The sequence below is a fragment of the Pristis pectinata genome, chromosome 7 (genome assembly GCF_009764475.1).
Source record: "Pristis pectinata isolate sPriPec2 chromosome 7, sPriPec2.1.pri, whole genome shotgun sequence".
Taxonomy (NCBI): domain Eukaryota; kingdom Metazoa; phylum Chordata; class Chondrichthyes; order Rhinopristiformes; family Pristidae; genus Pristis; species Pristis pectinata.
Genome location: NC_067411.1, coordinates 27890826 through 27912392, shown reverse-complemented (window position 1 = coordinate 27912392; position 21567 = coordinate 27890826). Strand labels below are relative to the sequence as shown.

Below are 21567 nucleotides of genomic sequence, written 5' to 3'. Positions count from 1 at the left end.
GGGTTTGTCTATTCAGTGCAATGTGCCTGACTCACCTGTTTAAGCTAATAACAAGGCAAGATTTTCATATCAACTGTACTGAAAAACTGCAAAAGTGCCTGTTGCAGAGAAAGTGCCAATACTTAAAGACCACACCCACACCAGACATTCTCTCTTCTCCCCTCTCCCATCAGGCGGATGATACAAAACTTGAAAGCACATACCACCAGGCACAAGGACAGCTTCTATCCTGCTGTTATAAGACTATTGAACGGTTCCCTAGTACAATAAGATGGACTCCTGACCTCACAATCTATCTGGTTATGACCTTGCACCTTATTGTCTACCTGCACTGCACTCTCTCTCCAGCTGTGACACTTTATTCTGCATTCTGTTATTGTTTTACCTCATACTACCTCAATGCACTATGTAATGAATTGATCTGTATGAACGGTATGCAAGATGTTTTTCACTGTACCTCAGTACATGTGACAATAATAAACCAATTTAAACTGCAGATGACATGATACCTAATCTGTATTTACCTCAGTTTATCATATTCTTCAGAAGTCGTCATCACCCGATCATCACCAACATATATCTCACAAAATGGGCGACAAGCATTACGCTGTTTATTAAATAAAGGAACCGGTGTCATCACAATAGACTTGATCAGGATGGACTTGTTATGTGGAATTATAGGTTCTTCTGCCATCATATCACACATGTATTCCACATACCTATAAACACAGGAGGAAAGGAACAAACATTGAATAACTTTGTGGTAAACTACATATGTAAACATGTTAATAAACTGAAGGGGTGTCCTTTACCCATTTAGTTGCAGTCTGGAACTTCAGCCTTTACTGAGTTTGCCCAAGGTATTACTTGCATTCAGTAGCAATAATTGTTACTGAAATTAAAAGTTTGTTTCAAATATTTCAATAAAACATAAGGACTTTATTTGTTTCCTTTTTAGAATGAAAGGTGAAGTAAGATGGTCTCACACTCAGAATTCTCTGATTTCCTTCGTCATCTTCTACATTCTCACTCCAAATCTCACCGAACCAGATACAATTTCATAATAACAGCTGTCTCTACATACCTTCATCAATGCTTTCAGGCCTTACAGTACTATGTCTGCAGTCTCTCATTTATTTTTATATCCAGGAAAAGTAGCAAGATGGTAGGTGACATCTACCAGGGTGAAAACAGGCAGTGGAACCAGGGAAGAGGTTCCCGTGTGTAGGGGTGAGGGAGTGAAAAGGCGGCAGGGGCTTTGGATGTCACTGGGAGGGGAAGGAGGGAATAGCAAGTCCCAGGGCTGGCCTGTAGGGAAAAATAAGAGGGTTCGTTAGATGCAAGCCTGGAGGTGCAGGGTGTTGTAGGCTAATATCTGGTACAGGATGATGGATAACATTTGGGTGGTCTGCTTTCTGCAGTCGTTTAGTGAGGCTGGGCAGTAACCGCACTATGGTGGAGGATGGCATGGGTGGATGGTCTGGTGGGGAGACAGACCGTGATGGTCCATCTTTCAGTAATCAGCAGAAAGGATTAGAGCTGAGTGCGGTGCTCTGGGACCTGTTTTCTAACCAAAAGGTTTTATGAACTGTGTTCTTCATAAACTCACCAGGACAGGCTGCTGAGAATTACAAAGAAAGAGCATTGAAAATGTTGCACAACTGCTCACCATGACTCTTATCAGATAAACTAAACCCCTGCAGCTAACACCTGATTTGCATAATTCTTTGAGCAGTACTTCAACTTACTTTCAACAAAAAAAATCAATTATCTTGTTCACTTATCCGACTTATTTAATCACCCCAGTGAACTTTTTATAGACTTCTGATGCTGTACTAAACAGCACAGTATATCACCAACACTGCTTTGTAAAAGTAGTAGATATAAATTCTTTACAGTCTATCCCCAAAGCAACCCTACCCTCACTTTAGGGATATTCCCTTTGTCCTGGCCGGGTGACACATTATATCCTAGAGGCTCAACTATGTGAACTGAAGTACCAGAGAAAATGCTTACTAATAATGTTAACCAGAGCAACAATTTGTCCAGAAAGAACCAAATCATTTCAACGAGAACAATTTTTCTGGCGTGAAAGAGTCAAGCTTATTTTTTTTGACTATACCCATGTTTAAAAGCAAACAAAATTATTGTTTGCATTTTTAATTGTTTGTAGATAACAAGTTTTAATACTTTCTGATTAAGGGTTTAAAATTAACACCTTAATTATGAAAAAAATCTAGCTTGAAACTAAGACAAGAGATTTTGCAGATGCTGGAATCTGAAGCAACACACACAAATGCTAGAGGAACTCAGCAGGTCAGGCAGCATCTATGGAGGGAAATGGACAATCGACGTTTCAGGCCAAGATCCTTCATCAGGACTGGAGAGGAAGAAGACAGAAGCAAGAATAAAAAAGTAGGGGGAGTGGGAGGGGAAGGAGCACAAGCTGGCAGGTGATAGGTGAGTCCAAGTGAGAGGGGGAAGGTAGGTGGCTGGGGGAGGGGAGATGAAAGAGAATGATGTGAGAAGCTGGGAGGTGATAGGTGGAAGAGGAAAAGAGCTAAAGAAGGAGGAATCCGATAGGAGAGAACAGTAGACCATGGAATAAAGGGAAGGGGGTGGGGAATGAGACAGAGGTGATAGGCAAGTCATAAGGCGGGGGGGGAAGAGAAGAAGTGAGTGGGGCCACAGGAATGAGGTAAAACAAGGGGGGGGGGGGGGGGGGGGGAGGGAGGAAAAGGGAAAGCAGAGGGGAGAGGTTACCAGAAGTTAGAGAAATCAATGTTGAGGCCATCAGGTTGGAGACTACCAAGGCAGAATACGAGATGTTGGCTCCAACCCGCATCTGGCCTCAACATGGCAGTAGAGGAGGCCATGGATAGACATGTCAGTATGGGAATGGGAAGTGGAATTCAAGTGGCTGGCCACTGGGAGATCCTGGCCATTGCAGCAGACGGAGCGAAGGTACCCGACGAAGCTGTCACCCAATCTGCGTCGGGTCTCACCAACATAGAGACAGCCACACCGGGAGCATCAACTGCAATAAATGGCACCCTCAGATTCACAGGTGAAGTGCTGCCTCACCTGAAAGGACTGTCTGGGGCCCTGAATGGTGGTGAGGGAGGAAGTATAGGGACAGGTGTAGCACTTGGTGCCGTTGCAGGGATAAGTGCCAGGAGGGTCATCAGTGGGGAGGGACGAGTGGACAAGGGAGTCGCAGAGAGTGATCCCTGCAAAAAGCAGAGAGAGGAGGGGAGGGGAGGGGAGGGAAAGATGTGCCTGCTGGTCAGATCCCATTGCAGATGGCGGCAGAGAATGATGTGTTGGATGTGGAGGTTTGTGGTGTGGTAGGTAAGGACAAGGGGAACCCTGTCCCTGTTATGTCGGGGGGAGGATGGGGTGAGGGCACACATGCGGGAAATGGAGGAGATGCAGGTGAAGGTTGCATTGATAGTAGTGGAAAGGAAACCCCGTTTACTGAAAAAAAGAGGACATCTCTGATGTCCTGAAGTGGAAAGCCTCATCATGGCAACAGATGCGGCAGAGGCGGAGGAACTGAGAGAAGGGAATAGCATCCGTGCAAGTGGCAGTGTGGGAAGAGGTGTAGTCAAGGTAATCGTGGGAGTCAGTGGGTTTGTAAAAGATGTCGGTGGATAATCCGTCTTCGGAGATGGAGACAGAGAGATCAAGAAAAGAGAGAGGTGTCAGAGATGGACCAAGTAAATTTGAGGGCAGGGTGGAAGTTGGAGGCAAAGTTGATAAAATTGACAAGCTCAGCATGGGTGCAGGAAGCAGCACCAATGCAGTCGTCAATGTAGCGGAGAAAGAGTTGGGGAGCGTTACCGGTGCAGGCTTGGATCATGGACTGTTCCGTGTAGGTGACTAAAAGGCAGGCAACTGGGGGCCATGCAAGTACCCATGGCTACACCTTTGGTTTGGAGAAACTGGGAGGAGCCAAGAGAAGTTGTTGAGGGTGAGTATCAGTTCTGCCAGACGGAGGAGAGTGGTGGTCGAGGGGAACTGGTTGGGTCTGTTGTCAAGAAGGAAGCGGAGAGCCTTTAAGGCCTTCCTGATGGACGATGGAAGTGTACAAGGACTCGACGTCCAGCGTGAAAGTGAGGCTATCAGGGCAGAGGAACTGAAAGTTGTTGAAGTGATGGAGAGCATGAAGTGTCACGAATGTAGGTGGAAAGGGACTGGACCAAATGGGACAAAATGGAGTTGAGATAAGAGGACACAAGTTCAGTGGGGCAGGAGCAGGTAGAAACAATGGGCCTACAGAGGCACTTAGGTTTGTGGATCTTAGCTAGGAGGTAGAAATGGGCTGTACGGGGTATGGAAACTGAGGCTGGAGGCTGTAGATGGGGTATCTCCAGTGGTGATGAGGTTGGTGATGGTGTGGGAGACTGTGGCCTGATGCTTCTTGATGGGGTCCTTGTTGAGGGGTAAGTAAGAGGAGGTGTCCGAGGGTTTACGTCTGGCCTCGGCAAAGCAAAGGTCAGCCCACCAGACTACAACAGCACAGCCCTTGTCTGCAGGTTTGATGGTGAGATTAGGACTAGTACAGAGAGAGTGGAGGGCAGTGTGTTCAGAGAGGGTGAGGGTGGAATAGGTAAGGGGAGTGGTGAAGTCGAGACGGTTAATGTCCCGTCGGCAGTTAGAGATGAAAAGATCCAGAGCAGGCAGAAGGCCAAAACAGGGTGTCCAAGAGGAGGAGGAATTAAGGCGGAAGAAGGGGTCATCAATGGGGGTTGGGAATCCTTGCCAAAGAGGTGGGCCTGGAGATGGAGGCGACGGAAGAAGTTGGAAACTGATTTTGTTAAGGGGCTTATAATTTCTGTATCTCTATGATAAATAACATCCTGCACCAGCTACATGAGTGGTTTCACCAATCAAAAGTTATCTTAAAATGGGTGCTCATGATTTTGTACTGATACTTTGTGAGCTTTTAGCACAATACATCTGATGTGAAATGCCTTCTATTCTAACTAACTTGCTCTACCTGCTGCATTATTCCCAGCTGAGTAACCAACTACCTGTCCAACAGCCAGTGACACACTGTACTTGTCAATTAAATTAAACTACCATCGCCCCACCCTTTGGAGTAACAATGATAACCACAGTACATTCTCTCTAACATATCAACAAACTGTACTACTTCCTTCAACAATGCCTGAAGACTGACACAGTCCTCTGTTCAAATTTATCTAAGAAAAATCAAAGTATACCTTTTGTGAGAAGGCCAGATACCAGGTGGTGACCTCTTCATACTGAACATGTACACTGCAGCTTCAGCCGTGGTGAAGAGACGGCAAAAGCAGAGAAAAGAACAGACGACCACTGCGGATGCTGCTCGACCATCCTGTGTGAGAGATTTGAATAAAATTCCAAAGGGTAAATACCATCCAGCTCCAGATAACTAATATTAAACTGGACCACACCTTAAGTTTGCGTTAGAGTCCAAGTCAAGGTATGTGGTTACTGGCACAGTAGAGGAACAACTTCCACCAAAGCACGTTAGCACCTTTTCACCTTAACTACAAGACCAAGTGAAGAAGAAGAACAAAGGACAGGCTACTCCCTGTGTATCTGCTACTGCAAAACATTCCATCTTGCAGTCAGGTTGAGAATCAGTACCAATCACCTATAATATAATCCTGACTCAATGAACATCAAGCACATCAGTGCGGGAGGCCACTATTTTTATTTAAAACAGTACGATATTTTTAATTAAATGTTTATATGAATTTTTTGCTCAAAATGAAGAATGTTATTCTTCTCTCATCTTCAACAGCAAAGTACTTCTAATAACTTTGCAGAATAATGCTCATCCAAGCAGAGCTTGCACTGTAAGATCCACCCACTATAATTGCTTTAAACAGCTTGAAGCAAGGTTGGAAGTTTGCATCATATTTTTGTTCCACTTGGAATTACTTTAAGATTGCCCAAAGTTCAATTTACCAGATTGCAGAAAGGCCCAGAGTTTAACCCATTACCCAACAACAGATAACATTTGTTTCTATGTTTATCAATACCACCCAGATCTACCTTTCTGTCCCCTCCCTCCAATTCAGAATTCTGTTCTCCTCCTTAAAGTACACATTACGAGAAAAATGTAATCCTGCATACAAAGGGCAATATAGAAATTAAAGTTGTCTTAAACTGTTCATACAGTATAGTTCAATATTAATTTGAAATTGTTTTTAGCTTTCAAAAAAATATTTGAAAAATATTTATCAAGCCATCTCAGTTCGTCAATCCAAATCTAAACTAAACTACATCACATCTAATCATCTCCTAATCAATTCAAGGCTTTTTGTCTCCACTGCTGCCCAGAAGTTCATACAGTTGAAGTTTTTTGTCTTGGGCATGCATACACAGCATATAAATGCCATGAAAATTAGCCTTTTGCAGCAGCAGCACAGTACATTGCAAACATGACAAACATAAGTTAACATAAACTTAAATTAACATAAATTATACATAACTAACAAGTTCATTCTAAGATCTCTTCATGTGAGGAACAACTTTTTGACACGTTTAGCCTTTACGAATTTGAGTCCAAATCCTCCTGTCATAGTCTCAAATTAAATTAATGAAAGTAATTTTCTATTATTTTAAATATTGTATACACTTCTATAAGATCATTTCTCAAATACCCCCAATTCCAACAAACAATTTGCCATTTGATGCATCACAGAAACAAATTTCTGCACTACTTACGAGGCAATGGACAACACAAATATTCTTTGGATCTTGCTTCAACCACAAGTGCATATTCTTGCAAATGTTGTACAAATTTTGCAGACTTGGAGCACGTCTTGTCGGCCAACCACATTCTGAAACCTGGGATTTCAAGAGCAGAGTAAATGCTTTAAAAACTACTCTCGTGTCAATGGAAACCAATGTTAACAGTGAATCTGAATATTGTTACATCAGTTTAACTTTGCTCAGAGGTTCAGAGATCACATCTGCTGACACAAGTTTACACTGGTACCTCACTTACAGAAAGTGGAAACAACAGTAACATGGAGGTGAATTACTGGCAGAGCTGTTGTGCTGGGAACCTGCAACAAACCCACATCCTCCACTGATATTCTCGCAGCAATAACCTGCCACAGCTCGGTCTGGAGAGACTGGGCAGGCTGGAGTGAGCAATGTGATCACTCATTGGGGCTCAGGACTGCCCCCTGGCTGGTGAGGAGAGTGTGGCCTTTGCCGGGGACAGGCAGCACCTGCTCCCAAGTACTGACGGTCCTTCCCCTCACCTCCTGCTGGATGTGATCGAAGCTGCTGCCTTCCCCTCTCTTCGTTTGGATACACAGCTCTACCCAGCCATCAGTTTCTCCATGGTTTGAGCTTGTGCTCATAGAGAAATCTGCAGGCAACAGAGAGCTGTGAAGCCAAAAAAGAGCAAGATGAGAGAGACCGTAGAATGTAGGCAGTTTTCAACACCTGAAGGTGATGTGAGATCTCCAGAGGAAGGCAGGGATTAATTCTTTCACACAAGGATTACATTTTAAAAGTATGGGGGATGCTCAGAATGGAAGACCAAGAGCACCATAATGAATTGGCGCTCTGCAGGGTAAGTGCTAAATGAGATACCAGTTTAGCTGTGTGCCAACTATAAGTCTTATAAAATCATAAGGGACATGGATAGGGTGAACGCACACAGTCTTTTTCCCGAGGATTGGGGAATCAAGAACTATAAGGCATAGATTTAAGGTGAAAGGGAAGAGATTTAATATGAACCCAAGGGGCAACTTTTTCATCCAGAAGGTGGTCAGTATATGGAATGAGCTCCAAGAGGAAATGATTGAGGCAGGTCCATTAACAACACTTAAAAGGTACTTAGACAGGTAATGGATGGGAAAGGTTTAGAGGGATATGGGCCAAACACAGGCAAATGGGACTAGCTTAGATGGGAATCTTAATTGGCATGAACCAGTTGGGCCGAAGGGCCTGTTTCCGTGCTGAATGATTCTATGACTAGATTTTCTTTTGGAAGAATTGTGCTTTAGCAGTGCTGAGTTCCAAAGCCCTTGCCCATGCAGTCAAAAGGCGATGTATTCAAGTCTCACTAAAAGACTTCAGCATAATCCTAGGTTGTTGCTCTGAGCAGTGATTCCCAGCCTGGGTTTCAATGCTCCCTTGTCAATGATAACATGGTGTACATGAGGCTTTAATAATGAGGGGATTTAGTTAGAAAGTTCATAAAAAAAATCTACTCAACACTCTTACTGCCTCAGTGGAAGGCTACTTGTACTCCCTACAAATCCATTTGGCTGCCCCATCTTCTTAAGGAGAATGGCCCATCACATCATCAGGTGTTCATGAAAGACACCTAAATTCTTGAAAGTGAACAAGTGAATCTTTCATTCAAATATGGCAGGAACCACTGCATTAGAACAACACTGAGAGTGTGCTGGATTCTGAGGTATTGCCTGTTGGGTGAAACATTTAGCAGAAGCCATCTGCCCACTGCTGCATACATGAGATCCCAAGGCACTATTCTTTTGCTATCCTTGGTAATATTTACTCCTTATTCAATATCAGTAATAGACAAAGTACATGATCATTACCTCATTGTTATCTGTAGGACCAACCCATGTTCAAATTGGCTACCATATTTCTAGCATTACAATTGTAACTACACATTAAAAGTACTTAATTTGATGTAAATGTGTTCTGCCGTCTTGGGGTCTAAAGAATACTGTGTAAGCACAACTCTCTCACCTTTAGTTGAAATGACTGCAATGTAAATTCTAAATTGCAGCAAAATATATATAACTTATCTAACATGAGGATATTCACCCTGTGACAAAATTAATACTTAAGCAAATCCTAATCTCAGATTCAACTGCAATGTTTATGGAAGCTTGTCATTAATAATAAAAAAAAGTTGCAAATGCAAAATTAGACAGATTAAACTCCAGGATATTAGCTTTTTATATCTAGTTATATTTTCTGTTCATTCAAAAGAATGATCATCTGCTATTCTTACACAAGTCAATATGTGCTAAGTCAGAGGACATCATTAAGAACATCAGAAATAGAAACTGGAATAGGCCATTCAGCCCCCTGTGTTTTCTGTACCATTCAGAAAGATCATGGTTAACCTTTGGCCTCTAGCTCCTTATCACCTGATCTGTCCCAAACAATCTCCACATAGATTTATGTCTCACACCTCTTTCTTCTGCCCACCTCTGATTTTAAACTGTAAACCATCTGCTCTCCCTCCACTTCTGAGGAAGGGTCTCTGACCCAAAACATTGACTGGTTTCTCTTCCCACAGATGCAGCCTGATTGGCTGTATTCTTCCAGCATTTCTATTTTTGTTTCAGATTCCAGCATTTGCAGTTTTATTTTCCACAAGGACACATTTCAAAGAGATCACCTCTCATTCGTCCAAACTCAAGAACGTACAGGACCTGTCTGCTTAATCTGCCCTCATATTACAAACCTGCCGTCTCAGAAATTAGTCTGATGAACCATTACTGCACTCCCTTTATTACTGCTAGTCAGCCATTTCAGCAGTGAGAGACAAAACTAATCAATTGAGGGAACAAAATTCATAATTGTTCCCAATCACTAACCAGTGACAGAGCTTTGCACAGCACAGAAATAGGTCCTCCATGCCCATCTACACTAATCCCATTAGCCCGTGATATGTAGATGTCAGGGGAATAAAGGATAAAACTCAATCACAATGTCCTGAAATCAGTTTAGTCATAGAAAACTATCACTTTTAGGGCAGAAATGGAAGCTTAGTTTATCTGTCTGTAATTAATCCATCTTTGAGAGGAAAACAGAAAAGAAAGTCCACAAATAAAAGATGGTATGATTTAATTCCCCTTCCTTAGTTTGACTCTCCACAGTTGGTAGCACCACAAATAATCATAAAATTCCAGCATTTTCTTTTGACGCTTAAATCTTTATTGCAGAAAATATCCTGTTCCTTATTAAGCTTGATCATTTGGATAAGGAGAATCCAAAGAGATTTTATCAGTATATTAAGGGAAAAAGAGTAACTAGGGAGAGAATAGGGCCCCCTCAAGGACTAAAGGGGACATCTTTGTGTGGAGCTGCTGGAGATGGGCGAGATCTTCAACGAATATTTCTCCTCTGTTTTAACCATGGAGAAAGAAATGAAGACTTCAGAACTTGAGATAATTAACAGGGATATCTTGGGGATAGTCCACATTACAGCAAAGGAGGTACTGGATGTCTTAAATGTATGAAGATAGATAAATCTCCAGGGCCTGATCAGGTACATCCAAGGACACTGTGGAAAGCTAGAGAAGAAATTGCTGGAGCAATTGCTAGAGGAAGTGGTTGAGGCAGGTACATTAACAACATTTAAAATGTACTTGACAGGTACTTGGGTATGAAAGGTTTAGAGTGATATGGGCCAAACCCAGGCAGATGGGACTAGATCAGATGGAAATCCTGGTCGGCAGGGACCAGTTGGGTCGAGCGGCCCATTTCCATGCCATCTGACTCTCTTAGTGTAGCCAGCTTGAAAAGGTCATAGGAAGATCAAAATTACAACCCAGAGAAGACTTTTAATCTTTTCTTCTCAATTTCAATGTTAAAGCAAATAATCCTTCACCCCTGCTCTGCTAATACACTCAAAGGTCTACACAACAGTTACCAAATGCAAGAGAAAGCAACAGTAAATCTATCAATAAAACTGAAGGCATAAATACCATTTTTTTCTCCAAACACATGGCCACAAACATCTGGAAGTGATTCCAGTTGAGGGATCTTCACTGAAGAGGTTTAATGCCGAATTTGTGATAAGAATTAAAAATGCATTTCTATTGTATAATTTTATTCAAATCTACAACATTAGAGATACTTCATGTCTGTAAATTCTTAGCATTAAATATACAGTTAACTTTACTTTTGATTCACTGAAGGTTTGACATGTGCACAGTTTAACAATTTGAGGATGGATATACAGGAACAAGTTGGGTAACTAGTGTTTTCTCTCTCTCTTCTTTCCCCTTTCCCACACTCAAAGGTGCCCACAACAATTCGGTGGGTAGGACTTTTCCCTCAACCATTGTAAAATTTCAAACGTACAGCGACTTGACTATCATATTAGTCATTAGCTTGACCAACAAAATATAAAGAACAGAAGCCACCAATAAGAAAAGAATATACCTTCAAATTTGCTCAGAAGTCTACATCTGCACACTGAAGATTTCTCATTTCTGTTCACACTTGGTAACTTCATTCTTTGTTATACATACCCTGTTATGGAATCTGGAGGATCTATAGGATCGTTGTGACAGATTATAAACAGCATAATGACCGGGATGCCGGGAATCCAGAAACAACCTGACATCTTCAATGTTATTCTTGATTGCTGACTCAACACCTTCAGCTGGAAATGACATAACTGTGGGAAAATATACAATATTTTAGAAACACTTGGCACCAAAGGGCAGGGTTGTAAATTACAATTTATTTAAATGACATCAGAACTCATTAATTACATTACTGACTTGCACTCCTTGGTGTCTATTATTCTCTGTGGAAAACATTTATGTGAAAATTGTAATTAGCATGACTACAGTGTAATTATTGCTCCATTTTCTTTTGAGATAGTTCAGAATCTACCAACTGTGGATCACCCACTGATTGCACCTTTTGTCAAGTTTTAATTGCAATAATTGTATGTTTTCAGAAGCATTTCCCACTATTTTTCCCCCAAATGCTGGATGGTCACGCAAGATCAACATTTCATGAATCACACAAGAATGGGAGCAAGACTCTTCGAGATTTCAAACCAAAGTTCCAATATTAAATTGAGTTAAAGCAATACACTGAGAAGTGAAAGTGTTCTGGTTTTAACAGAATATCCAGAATGTTAAAGTTTGGGTGACATCAGACATTATAACAGTAAATTTAATGATATTAAACAAATGCCGATTGGAATATACTGCCATCCCGTTGTGTCTCGGTCATGACAAGCAACTCTCAGTTAAAAGTTAGGTTTCAGGGTAAAATTAAATCTATTGTTGAAAGCAGTTAATGAAGCATTTAGTACCTGAAACACAAAAGATTGCCAACTTACCAGCTATTCTTGAGGTTACATATGAAATGTCCAAATCTCCTTTAGCATAACTGATCAAAAAAGCACAAAAGTGCCACATAAGAATACATTGCAAAACAAAGAAATATTTAACTTAACTAGTAACTCGGAAAACACTGGAGAATGAGGTAATCATGCACTAGTTTGGAAAGCAATAGACGTATGGCACAATCAATATCTCAGGTAATCATTTCTTTCACTGAAGGATAAGTTTGTATTTAGAAACAGAGGGGAAATACAATTATTCAGATATTACTGTTAATGATTGGGAAATTAATACACAAAAGAACAGCTACAGCTCGGGTGGAAGCAACTGATGTTACATACCATTCACTACGTCATGCTCGTACCAGTTTTTTGAAAGAGCGATCCAGTAGTCTTACTCCACTACACTTTCCTGTATTCCTATCATCAAAACTACCTCTAAATCTACTGCTATCACAGTTTCAGCAAAACACAGCTGGTAGAGTTATTGTGTCATAGTTCCCGTGGTCTGAAATTAATCCTGACCTCCAGCGCTATCCATGAGGTTTGCATATTTTAACTGTGACCTTGAGTGCTACACATCCCCAGGACGTGCAGGTGACGAGATTAATCGGCCACTGTACATTGTCCCTTGTGATAAGAATGTAGTGAAAATCAGTGGGGGATGGGATCACTCTGGGACTCCACATTGACTCAATGAGCTGAAACAGACTCCTTCTACGTTGGAAGAAAAAAGTCCCCCAAGAGGGCCAAAACAAAAACAATGAATGGAACTAATAAATATAAATCAGATTAAGAGCAAAAATAATTAAGAAGAATATTTTCATCATATTTCCTCCCATATAAACTGAAGTAGATTGACACAGTAGTTCTATCTTTCTCCATACACAAATTTCACCAATCTGGTCAAAGATGTCAATACCAGTCCAAATAATCAGAAACTGGATGCAAGGACATGCCTTAAAACAAAAACTGAACAAGCCTGCATTTGCATGGCACCTTTCTTGTACAAAAACATTCTAACAGGAAAAGAATGAGAAAAATTGGATGCAAAATGGTGGGTGGAGTATCAGGAAAGGTTACCAAAACTTCTGCTGCTGAAAGCAGTTTATGAATCAATTAGTTCCTGAAACTCCAAGAAAGTGTGGATTGGGAAGTTCCCATATGAATTCTGTTGGCACCCAGCTCTGACCTGCAACCACCTCTGATGACCCCATTCTCCAAGAGGTCAAACTGCTTGTTCCACTTCTAATGCTGGATGAGGAGAAATTTACCTCAACCATTTACCTGAAAAACAAACCTTCTGTCTTTGGCTCTTGCTATAAAGTCCAACTCTTGCCATAACCACTAACTCCATCCTTCTCCCAAGCATCAATTTCAAACTGAAGAAAAGCATTAGAAGGGGAAAAAAAACATTTCCTTCCCACCACGAAATGCTATCCTGAATATTTTGTTTTGCACACAAAAGGGGAAGTAACTGATAAGGGGAAGTAACTCCGCAAGAAACTGCAGAGAGTTGTGGACACAGCCCAGCGCGTCACGGAAACCAGCCTCCCCTCCCTGGACTCTGTTTTTACCTCTCACTGCCTTGATGAAGCAGCCAGCATAATCAAAGACCCCACCCACCCAGGTCATTCTCTCTTCTCTCCTCTTCCATCAAGTAGACCACCAGGCTCAAGGACAGCTTCTATCCTACTGTGATAAGACTATTGAACGGTTCCCTTATACGACGAGATGGACTCTGACATCACAATCTACCTTGTTGTGACCTTGCATCTTATTGTCTATCTGCACTGCACTTCCTCTGCAGCTGTGACACTTTACTCTCTACTTATTGTTTTTACCTGAACTACATCAATGCACTCTGTACTGACTCAATGTAACTGCACTGTGTAATGAATTGACCTGTACGATCGGTATGCAAGACAAGTTTTTCACTGTACCTCAGTACAAGTGACAATAATAAACCAATAGCAAGTACTTTATGTCAAAAATCCAAACTACAAACTGCCAATGCACAGGGCCAGAGGATCACTGAAAACATCCCAACCTTTAAAATTCACGTACAAATCTCTCGTATCTCGTCATTAGTTTCCCTGCCACACATCAAAGTTTACTTATCCACATACACTACCATCCTATGTAGTGTTTGTTTTCACCACCCAGTAAATCAGATCTTTACCTGCGCTTTATTTCTTCATGCAACCACAACCATTTAACCCATTATGTCTCCAGTGGCTTCTATAGTAGCCACCAGTCTCACTCCCCCACCGCATTCTCCCCAACAGTTTCCCAAATCGCTTTTCCATTGACGTGCAAATGTTACTTTTTTGCCATGGGAAAGTAATGGAAGGGGAAATGTTCAGCCATTGTGACGGCACAGAGACATACATAGTCTGAGCTCATCTCGGGCTCAAATACAACACCAATATTGCTGAGAGTGTGATTTGGTTTCAGACATCAGCTTGGGAGATGGATGAAACCAGTGGTTAGGAAAGATTCTGACAGGAAACAAAGACAACAGCTTTGGTCTTGGGTAGGAGGAACCTTCTGCTCACCTACCAGCAGATGTCAAACAAGCAGACTGGTGACTTGGAGAATGTGAAAGAGTGGTCAGAGATGGTTGAGAGTTGGGATTGGAGAGTTTTGTGCCATCAGCATGCACTTGGGAACTTTCAAATCCTCACGTTTCATGTAAACTTTGGATTATCTCTCCTCACACTTAAACCACTACTTCGCATCCACTTATTTATATTCTTTTCCCTTCAGTTGCCTTAAAATATTTCACTACATTAAAGGTGCGATATAAATGCAAGCCTGTTGGCATTGTATGATTTTACTAAAAAAAAGGGCTTCAAATCCAACACCATGTAACCCCATTAGTAGAAAAATGCATAAAAGAACCAAGCTAAATACGATAAAAGCTTATAGATTATCAGCAAAACTACTGGGAAATATCTGTACAAGATGCATTATAAATAAAGACAAAGCAGACAAGGCTGAATGCTGATCTGCATATTATAGTCAAGTTCTAAATGCCAAAAGCACACCACACAAAACTGCAACACTGTTGTTCTGATGAAAGATCATCAGCCACAGCCAGAAAGTTTCAACCTAGTATCCTTCCCACATCACTGGGACCTGCAACCCATACAGTTAACAACTAACTTTGCAAAGCGACAGAGAAGCAGCAGGAAGATTTCAGACTGGTTGCCATTTTGGAAAATTGCTGAGCCCTGCCCATTTGAGTGATATCTTTAACAAATTCTTCCCAACTCATTCTCATTTCAACAGCACTCATCCTGCTACAAAATAGGATTTAACTAAACTAAATGTTCAAGGTTGTAACCTTTAAGAAAGCAACATGCAAAAAACTCTATTCTGAATTTCACAGGAAACTGACAGAAGGTGAGCAAAACCCAGATCGCACAAAGCCCTAACAGCACACAAAAGAACCGAGTTTATTTACCTGGGATTGCTATGAGAAGCATAGAGATGTTGAGAAAGAAAGAAATGGAGCAATGAATACTCAAAACACTTGCAGCTGCAACAGCAACATTCACAATGGAAGATAAAATTGATAGGTACATGCAACTCATTAATAACAAAACTTATTTTATGAAATCCTAGGCAAAAGCATGCAAATTAAAAAGGAAGATGAAAATATCAAAATTACTGGCTGCCCAGCAAGAATGACATTAAATTTAGACAAAATAATTTTCTGCATTTTTGAACAAAACATCAAATTCTAGAGAAATGCAGCTTCATTAATGGGCTGTCATTGAATTGGGAAAACAAATGAAAACTTGGCTATCCCTTAAGGTTGACATTTATCCCTGCTGACTGAAGTATAATCAGAACAATGACCTTTACTGTGAGATCTGTTCTCCAGGCTAATACCAACGGATGGGAGCAGAAAGATTATTCAGAAAGAGGGGGTGGAAAAAACTGAGCTCCATTTTTCTAGCTTTTCTTCTGCGTCCGCACACATTTTGGTGTAATCACCACTAATATCTCTGCTTGCAAGAGAATGCAACATGAATTGACGTTATTGTCTTTACTGTAGACGAAATTTTAAACTAATATATTTGAATACAAATTATTTAAATTTGTATATTTCTGCAAATCTTTTCCCTTTGCAATTTTTGTTTGGGTATCTAAAATATGTGATCCAAAAGAATGCACGAAATCCAAAAAATGATGGAACATGGTAGACTACTATTGACTCCAGGTTACAAAAAATAACCATACCATCCAAAAATGTAACTAGGCAGGGTACGATAGCTCTTGTAGCCCCTGTTGCCCAGTACTGAAAGTGTTATTTTACAAATCTTGCTAACATGCTTCCCCTTGTGCCAGTCTGTAAACACCAAGTTAAGAACAGACCCAGCACTTTACTGCAGTATTAAACTTTATTACTTTTGTGGATGTGTTGGAACTATTAAATACACAAACACCAAGATACTAATGCATAGCACACCTGTGGAACACAGGCCCTAATGTAGGCCTGGCTAAAGAACACTCCTCCAAGTCACGGCCCCAGTACACGTCTTAATGTGTTGCGGAAGACACGCCCTAGCATGTGGCATGGCTGTGGATCACACACTCTAATGTATGGCTCTACTGTGGTACACTTGCTCTAATCTACGGTGCATCAATGGAACAGATGCAAATATTGTTCAATGTTCTTCTTCACTTACTTGGCAACTGACTGGATCACCTTTGAAGATGTATCCTTGATGTTCGTCAGGAACCGCTCTGTGCCACCTTTGAGGATATCAAACAACCCTCCAGGATGCGGTACATCATTGTCAACACCTAAGGAATATGATGAACAAGTAATCCATTAGGATTCAGTCTTCATTACGCTGTTGTACATCACACATTCCCTATACCTTGCATTCTAGTTACATTAAGTAATAAAGGTCTTGGATATCTTTTCTTAATGTTTTTTTTCAAACAAGTATAATCAATTAACCTCCTAATAATTGCAATGGATGATTAACACTACAATTTACTTCTCACATAGATGGGGTCTGAAGACTCACTGCACTTACAAATGGTCATACTTTAAAATGTCCATGCCTTTCCACCATAATCTGGTGTCATTATTATTTATGATCAGGTATGTGGGTATTTTTAAAAAGTAAATCCAGTATACAAATTGGACTGGAAATATTTCAACTATTTTGAAAGAATATGATATGAAAGAATATTCTTGCTGCCTCAGTAAAGCAGCCAGCATAATCAAAGACGCCACCCACCTTGGACACTCTCTCTTCTACCCCCCTCCCATCAGGCAGAAGATACAAAAGCCTAAAAGCAGGTGCCACCAGGCTCAAGGACAGCTTCTATCCCATTGTTATAAGACTATTAAACGGGACCCCAGTACAATAAAGATCAACTCTTGACCTCACAATCTACCTCGTTATGGCCTTGTACCTTATTGTCTGCCTACACGGCACTTTCTCTGTAACTGTAACACTTTATTCTGCATTCTGTTATTGCTTTTCTCTTGTACTACCTCAATGTGCTGATGCAATGAAATGATCTGTATGGATGACATGCAAAACAAAGTTTTTCATTGAACCTCAGTACATGTGACAATAATAAACTGATTCCAATGTAATTAATTTGTAAGCAGCATAGAGAATGGAACAAACGGTTAACAGGGAGTGGTATCATTAAATGTGTGTGAAGTGTACTTGAGGGACAAGTTTGAACTTTATTCTGTACCCACTAATACTGTTGGAAAACATTACTGATATAATTTGGATTCCTTCCTTGCCAATTTGGGTTGTATGGATAGGTCACTTTCAGTTATAAACAGCAAAACACAAACTGCCGGAGGAACTCAACAGGTCAGGCAGTATCTGTGGAGGCAGAGGGTTGGTTGGCGCTTTGGGTGGAGGCCCTGTATAAGATTACAGCATCTGCAGTCTCTTGTGTCTACCTTTCAGTTACACTGTCCTTAGACGAAGAATACATCTCAGTGAAGTCAGGTACTTGAAGTGATCCCTTAAAATTCACTCTGTTAAAAATGATAATTCTTATGGTGCGATGACCTCTTGATATCACTCAATCCGACAATCAAGATAAACCACTGTGGGAATCCCTCTGCATACTTGTATTTATAAATATCTGGGTGAAGTAGAAAGGGGTGTGGTGGAAAGTGCAAAACATAGAAACATTCTTGGTTGGCTGTGAAACAACAAGATATCCGAATGACATAAAAGTGATGCATGAATATAATTCCTTCATCTAATCTAATGCTGCTGGCATCCTACACTGATGGCCCAGCTTCTTGCAGAGCTGGATAAATTTCATCTAATATATAATGGGGTCACTTATTAAGTGACAATTTTATTGAGCTTCCTCCTCACTGCAGCTCACTAATGTATCTCACTGAAGCAGAAACTGACTAAACTCAAACACCCAGGAAAATTATGCGGATCAGTTAACTTACAGGCTGAAACAGAATGAATTTTCACAACTGATGGATGTGTCAGAATTGATTTCAAACATGCATCTTCCCCATCCCTCCCACCCAAAATGAACTCAAAATTCAAGAACCCACAGTGTCCAAACTAACTGGAAGAAACTAAAGTAATTAGACTTTGGCAACTGCAACTGCCTAGAACCAGCGTCCCATCCCAACAACCCCAAGTCCAACCCACAAGTGCCAACATTCAATAGCAGTAAACACCCAATAAACTGCTTTAACGGGCAGACCACTTGACTTATGCAGACTTTCATTCTAGAATACTTCGAAAAATTGGCTACAACAACACAAACGATGATCTACACCAGGATTCTGCCTGGACAACATTTCGTTACATACTACTTGGTAATTTGCAAACTTCTAAAATGGATTTCACTAACTTAAATGAAATTAGAGATGTATAATAGAGTTATAGAGTCATATAGCACGGATACAGGCCCTTTGACCCAACGAGTCCATGCCAACCATGATGTCCACCCAGCTAGCCCCAATTTCCTGCATTCGGCCCATATCCCTCCGAGCCCCACCCTTCCACATACCTATCCAAGTGCTTCTTGAGTGATACTATTGTACCTGCCTCAACCATTTCCTCTGGCAGCTCATTCCAATATACTCCCCAGTCTGCGTGAAAAAGTTGCCCCTCAGGTCCCTTTTAAATCTTTTCCCTCTCACCCTAAACCTATGTCCCCTAGTTTTGGACTCCCCTACCCTGGGAAAAAGATGTTACCATCCACCTTATCCATGCCTTTCATAATTTTAAACACTTCTATAAGGTTACCCTTCATTCCCCTACATTCCAAAGGCATCATCTCTTAACAGAGATCATTCTGATTGAAAATACAGTATCTCATCATAATCCCAGACAAACACAAACTGGTTTTAAACTGAGCATAAGTATAGCACCCTAGTTTCTGCCTTATATGTTTCAAGTGGCACAGCAGTTAGTGCCACTGCTGTACAGTCCAACTACTGGCTCCAATCCTGACCTCAGGTGCCGTCTGTATGGAATCTGCATGTTCTCTTGTGATTGAGTGAGTTTTCTGCCACATCCCAAAGACATACTGGTAGGCTAATTGCTCCTAGTGTACGTGGTGGCAGGAGAACCAGGGAGGAATTGGTGGGCATTGAGAGAAAACAGGTCACAGGGGAAATAAGTGGTGGAATGGATCTGATGGGAATGCTGAGAGCTAGCATGGACTCCATGGGCCAAATGGCCTCCTCCTGCATTGTAACAAAATATGATTTGACATCACGAATCTAGCTTTTCATTTCAGTTTATTTCTCTCATCACTGCTGATGTTAATTGAATTGGTTAACCAAAAGAGTGATAGACAGATACAGAAACAGAACCTTCAGCCCACTAAGTCCACACTGAGCTTTAACCTACATTAATCCTTTCTTTTAAATTAGTTGCCCCACATTCTCATCAACTCCCCCCAAATTCTACCACTCACCTCCACACTAGGGGCAACTTAGAGACCAATTGACAAACCAATCTGCACATCTTCGGGATGTGGGAGGAAACCCACGCAGTCACAGAGAGAACATGCAAACTCCACATAGACAGCACCCGAGGTCAGGATTGAACCTGAGTGTCTGTGAGACAGTGATGCCACTGGGCCACTCAAATGTTCTATAATGATCAATATGAAGCTTTTAGACAAATACACTATTAATGAAATACATTAACAAAAAAGGGATTTTATTCTTTCAAAACACCTTTCACAATTAGTCCTGATCATTGCTTTTATATCTTGCTAAGAAGGCAATGTCTTTGCCCCAGTTATTTGTTACTTAAAATTAATCTTTAAAAAAAAAACACATATTGCTAAAAGGGAATAAAATTGGACCTCCTTCAAATGTCCAAAATAATCTATGCGTGGAGTGTAGTGACATGGGCAAGGTCCTAAACATATACAGTACTTCTCATCTGTATTCACCAAGGAGAAAAGGATGTGGAAGAAGATGAGTTCAGGGAGGGGTACGTGGATGATCTGGAGCAGGTCGGTATTGAGAAGGAGGAGGTGTTAGATGTAATATGATGCATAGGGCTGATTAATCCCAGGGCAATGAGATATATCCCAGGTCGTTAGGGGAAGCAAGACAGGAGATAGCTGGGGTCCTGATGGAGGTTTTTGCATCTTCATTAGCCACAGGTGGAGGGTAGCAATTGATGCTCTTTTATTTAGGAAGGGCAGCAAGGATACAGGCCAGTGAGCTTCACGTCAGTGGTAGTGAAGTTATGGGAAAAAAAATCCTTAAGGATAGGATATATGTAAATTTGGAAAAGGCAGGGGTTGATCAGAGATAGTCAGCATGGCTTTATGTAAGGGAAGTTCTGCCTCACTAATTTGATTGAGTTTTATGAACATTGATGAAGGCAGGGCAATAGACTGGTCCACTAGGAATCAAGGGAAGCTGGCTAATTAGATCCAAAGCTGACTTGGTGATAGGAGGGAGAGCATTGTGGTGCAAAGACGCTTTTCTGATTGGAAGTCTGTGACCAGTGGTGCTGTGACCCTTGTTGTGTGGAAAAATATATTAACGACTTGGATGTGAATGTAGGAGGTATGATCAGTAAGTCTGCAGATTACATGAAAGTTGGTGGTGCTGTGGACAGTGAGGAAGGTTGTCTAAGGCTACAGCAGGACATAGGTCAGGTGGAAACCTTGGTGGAGCATTGGTTGATGGAATTTAATCCTGTCAAGTGCCAGGTATTGCATTTTGGGTAATCAAACAGGGGTAGAGATAAACAGTAAATGGTACAGCACTAAGGAAGTTGATGAACAGAGGGACCTAGGGGGTCCAAGTCCATAATTCCCTTAATGTGGCAACACAGGTCAACAGGGTGGTGAAGGCGGCACATGGCATGCTCACTTCCATAGGTCAGGGCAAAGAATATAAAAGTTGGGACATTATGTTGTAACTTTACAAAGCATTGGTTGAGGGTACTGTGTGCAGTTCTGGTTGCCACACC

General features: G+C 41.2%; 1 protein-coding gene across 1 annotated transcript in view; it reads right to left on the bottom strand.

Moving 5' to 3' along the window:
• The window catches only part of gak (cyclin G associated kinase), an 87330-nt gene that overhangs the window by 29804 nt on the left and 35959 nt on the right, over positions 1–21567 (bottom strand). The window contains 6 exon segments of the mRNA XM_052019892.1: positions 525–719; positions 5229–5362; positions 6724–6846; positions 11259–11407; positions 12086–12135; positions 16789–16906. Of these exon segments, the coding sequence (XP_051875852.1) occupies positions 525–719; positions 5229–5362; positions 6724–6846; positions 11259–11407; positions 12086–12135; positions 16789–16906 (769 nt within the window).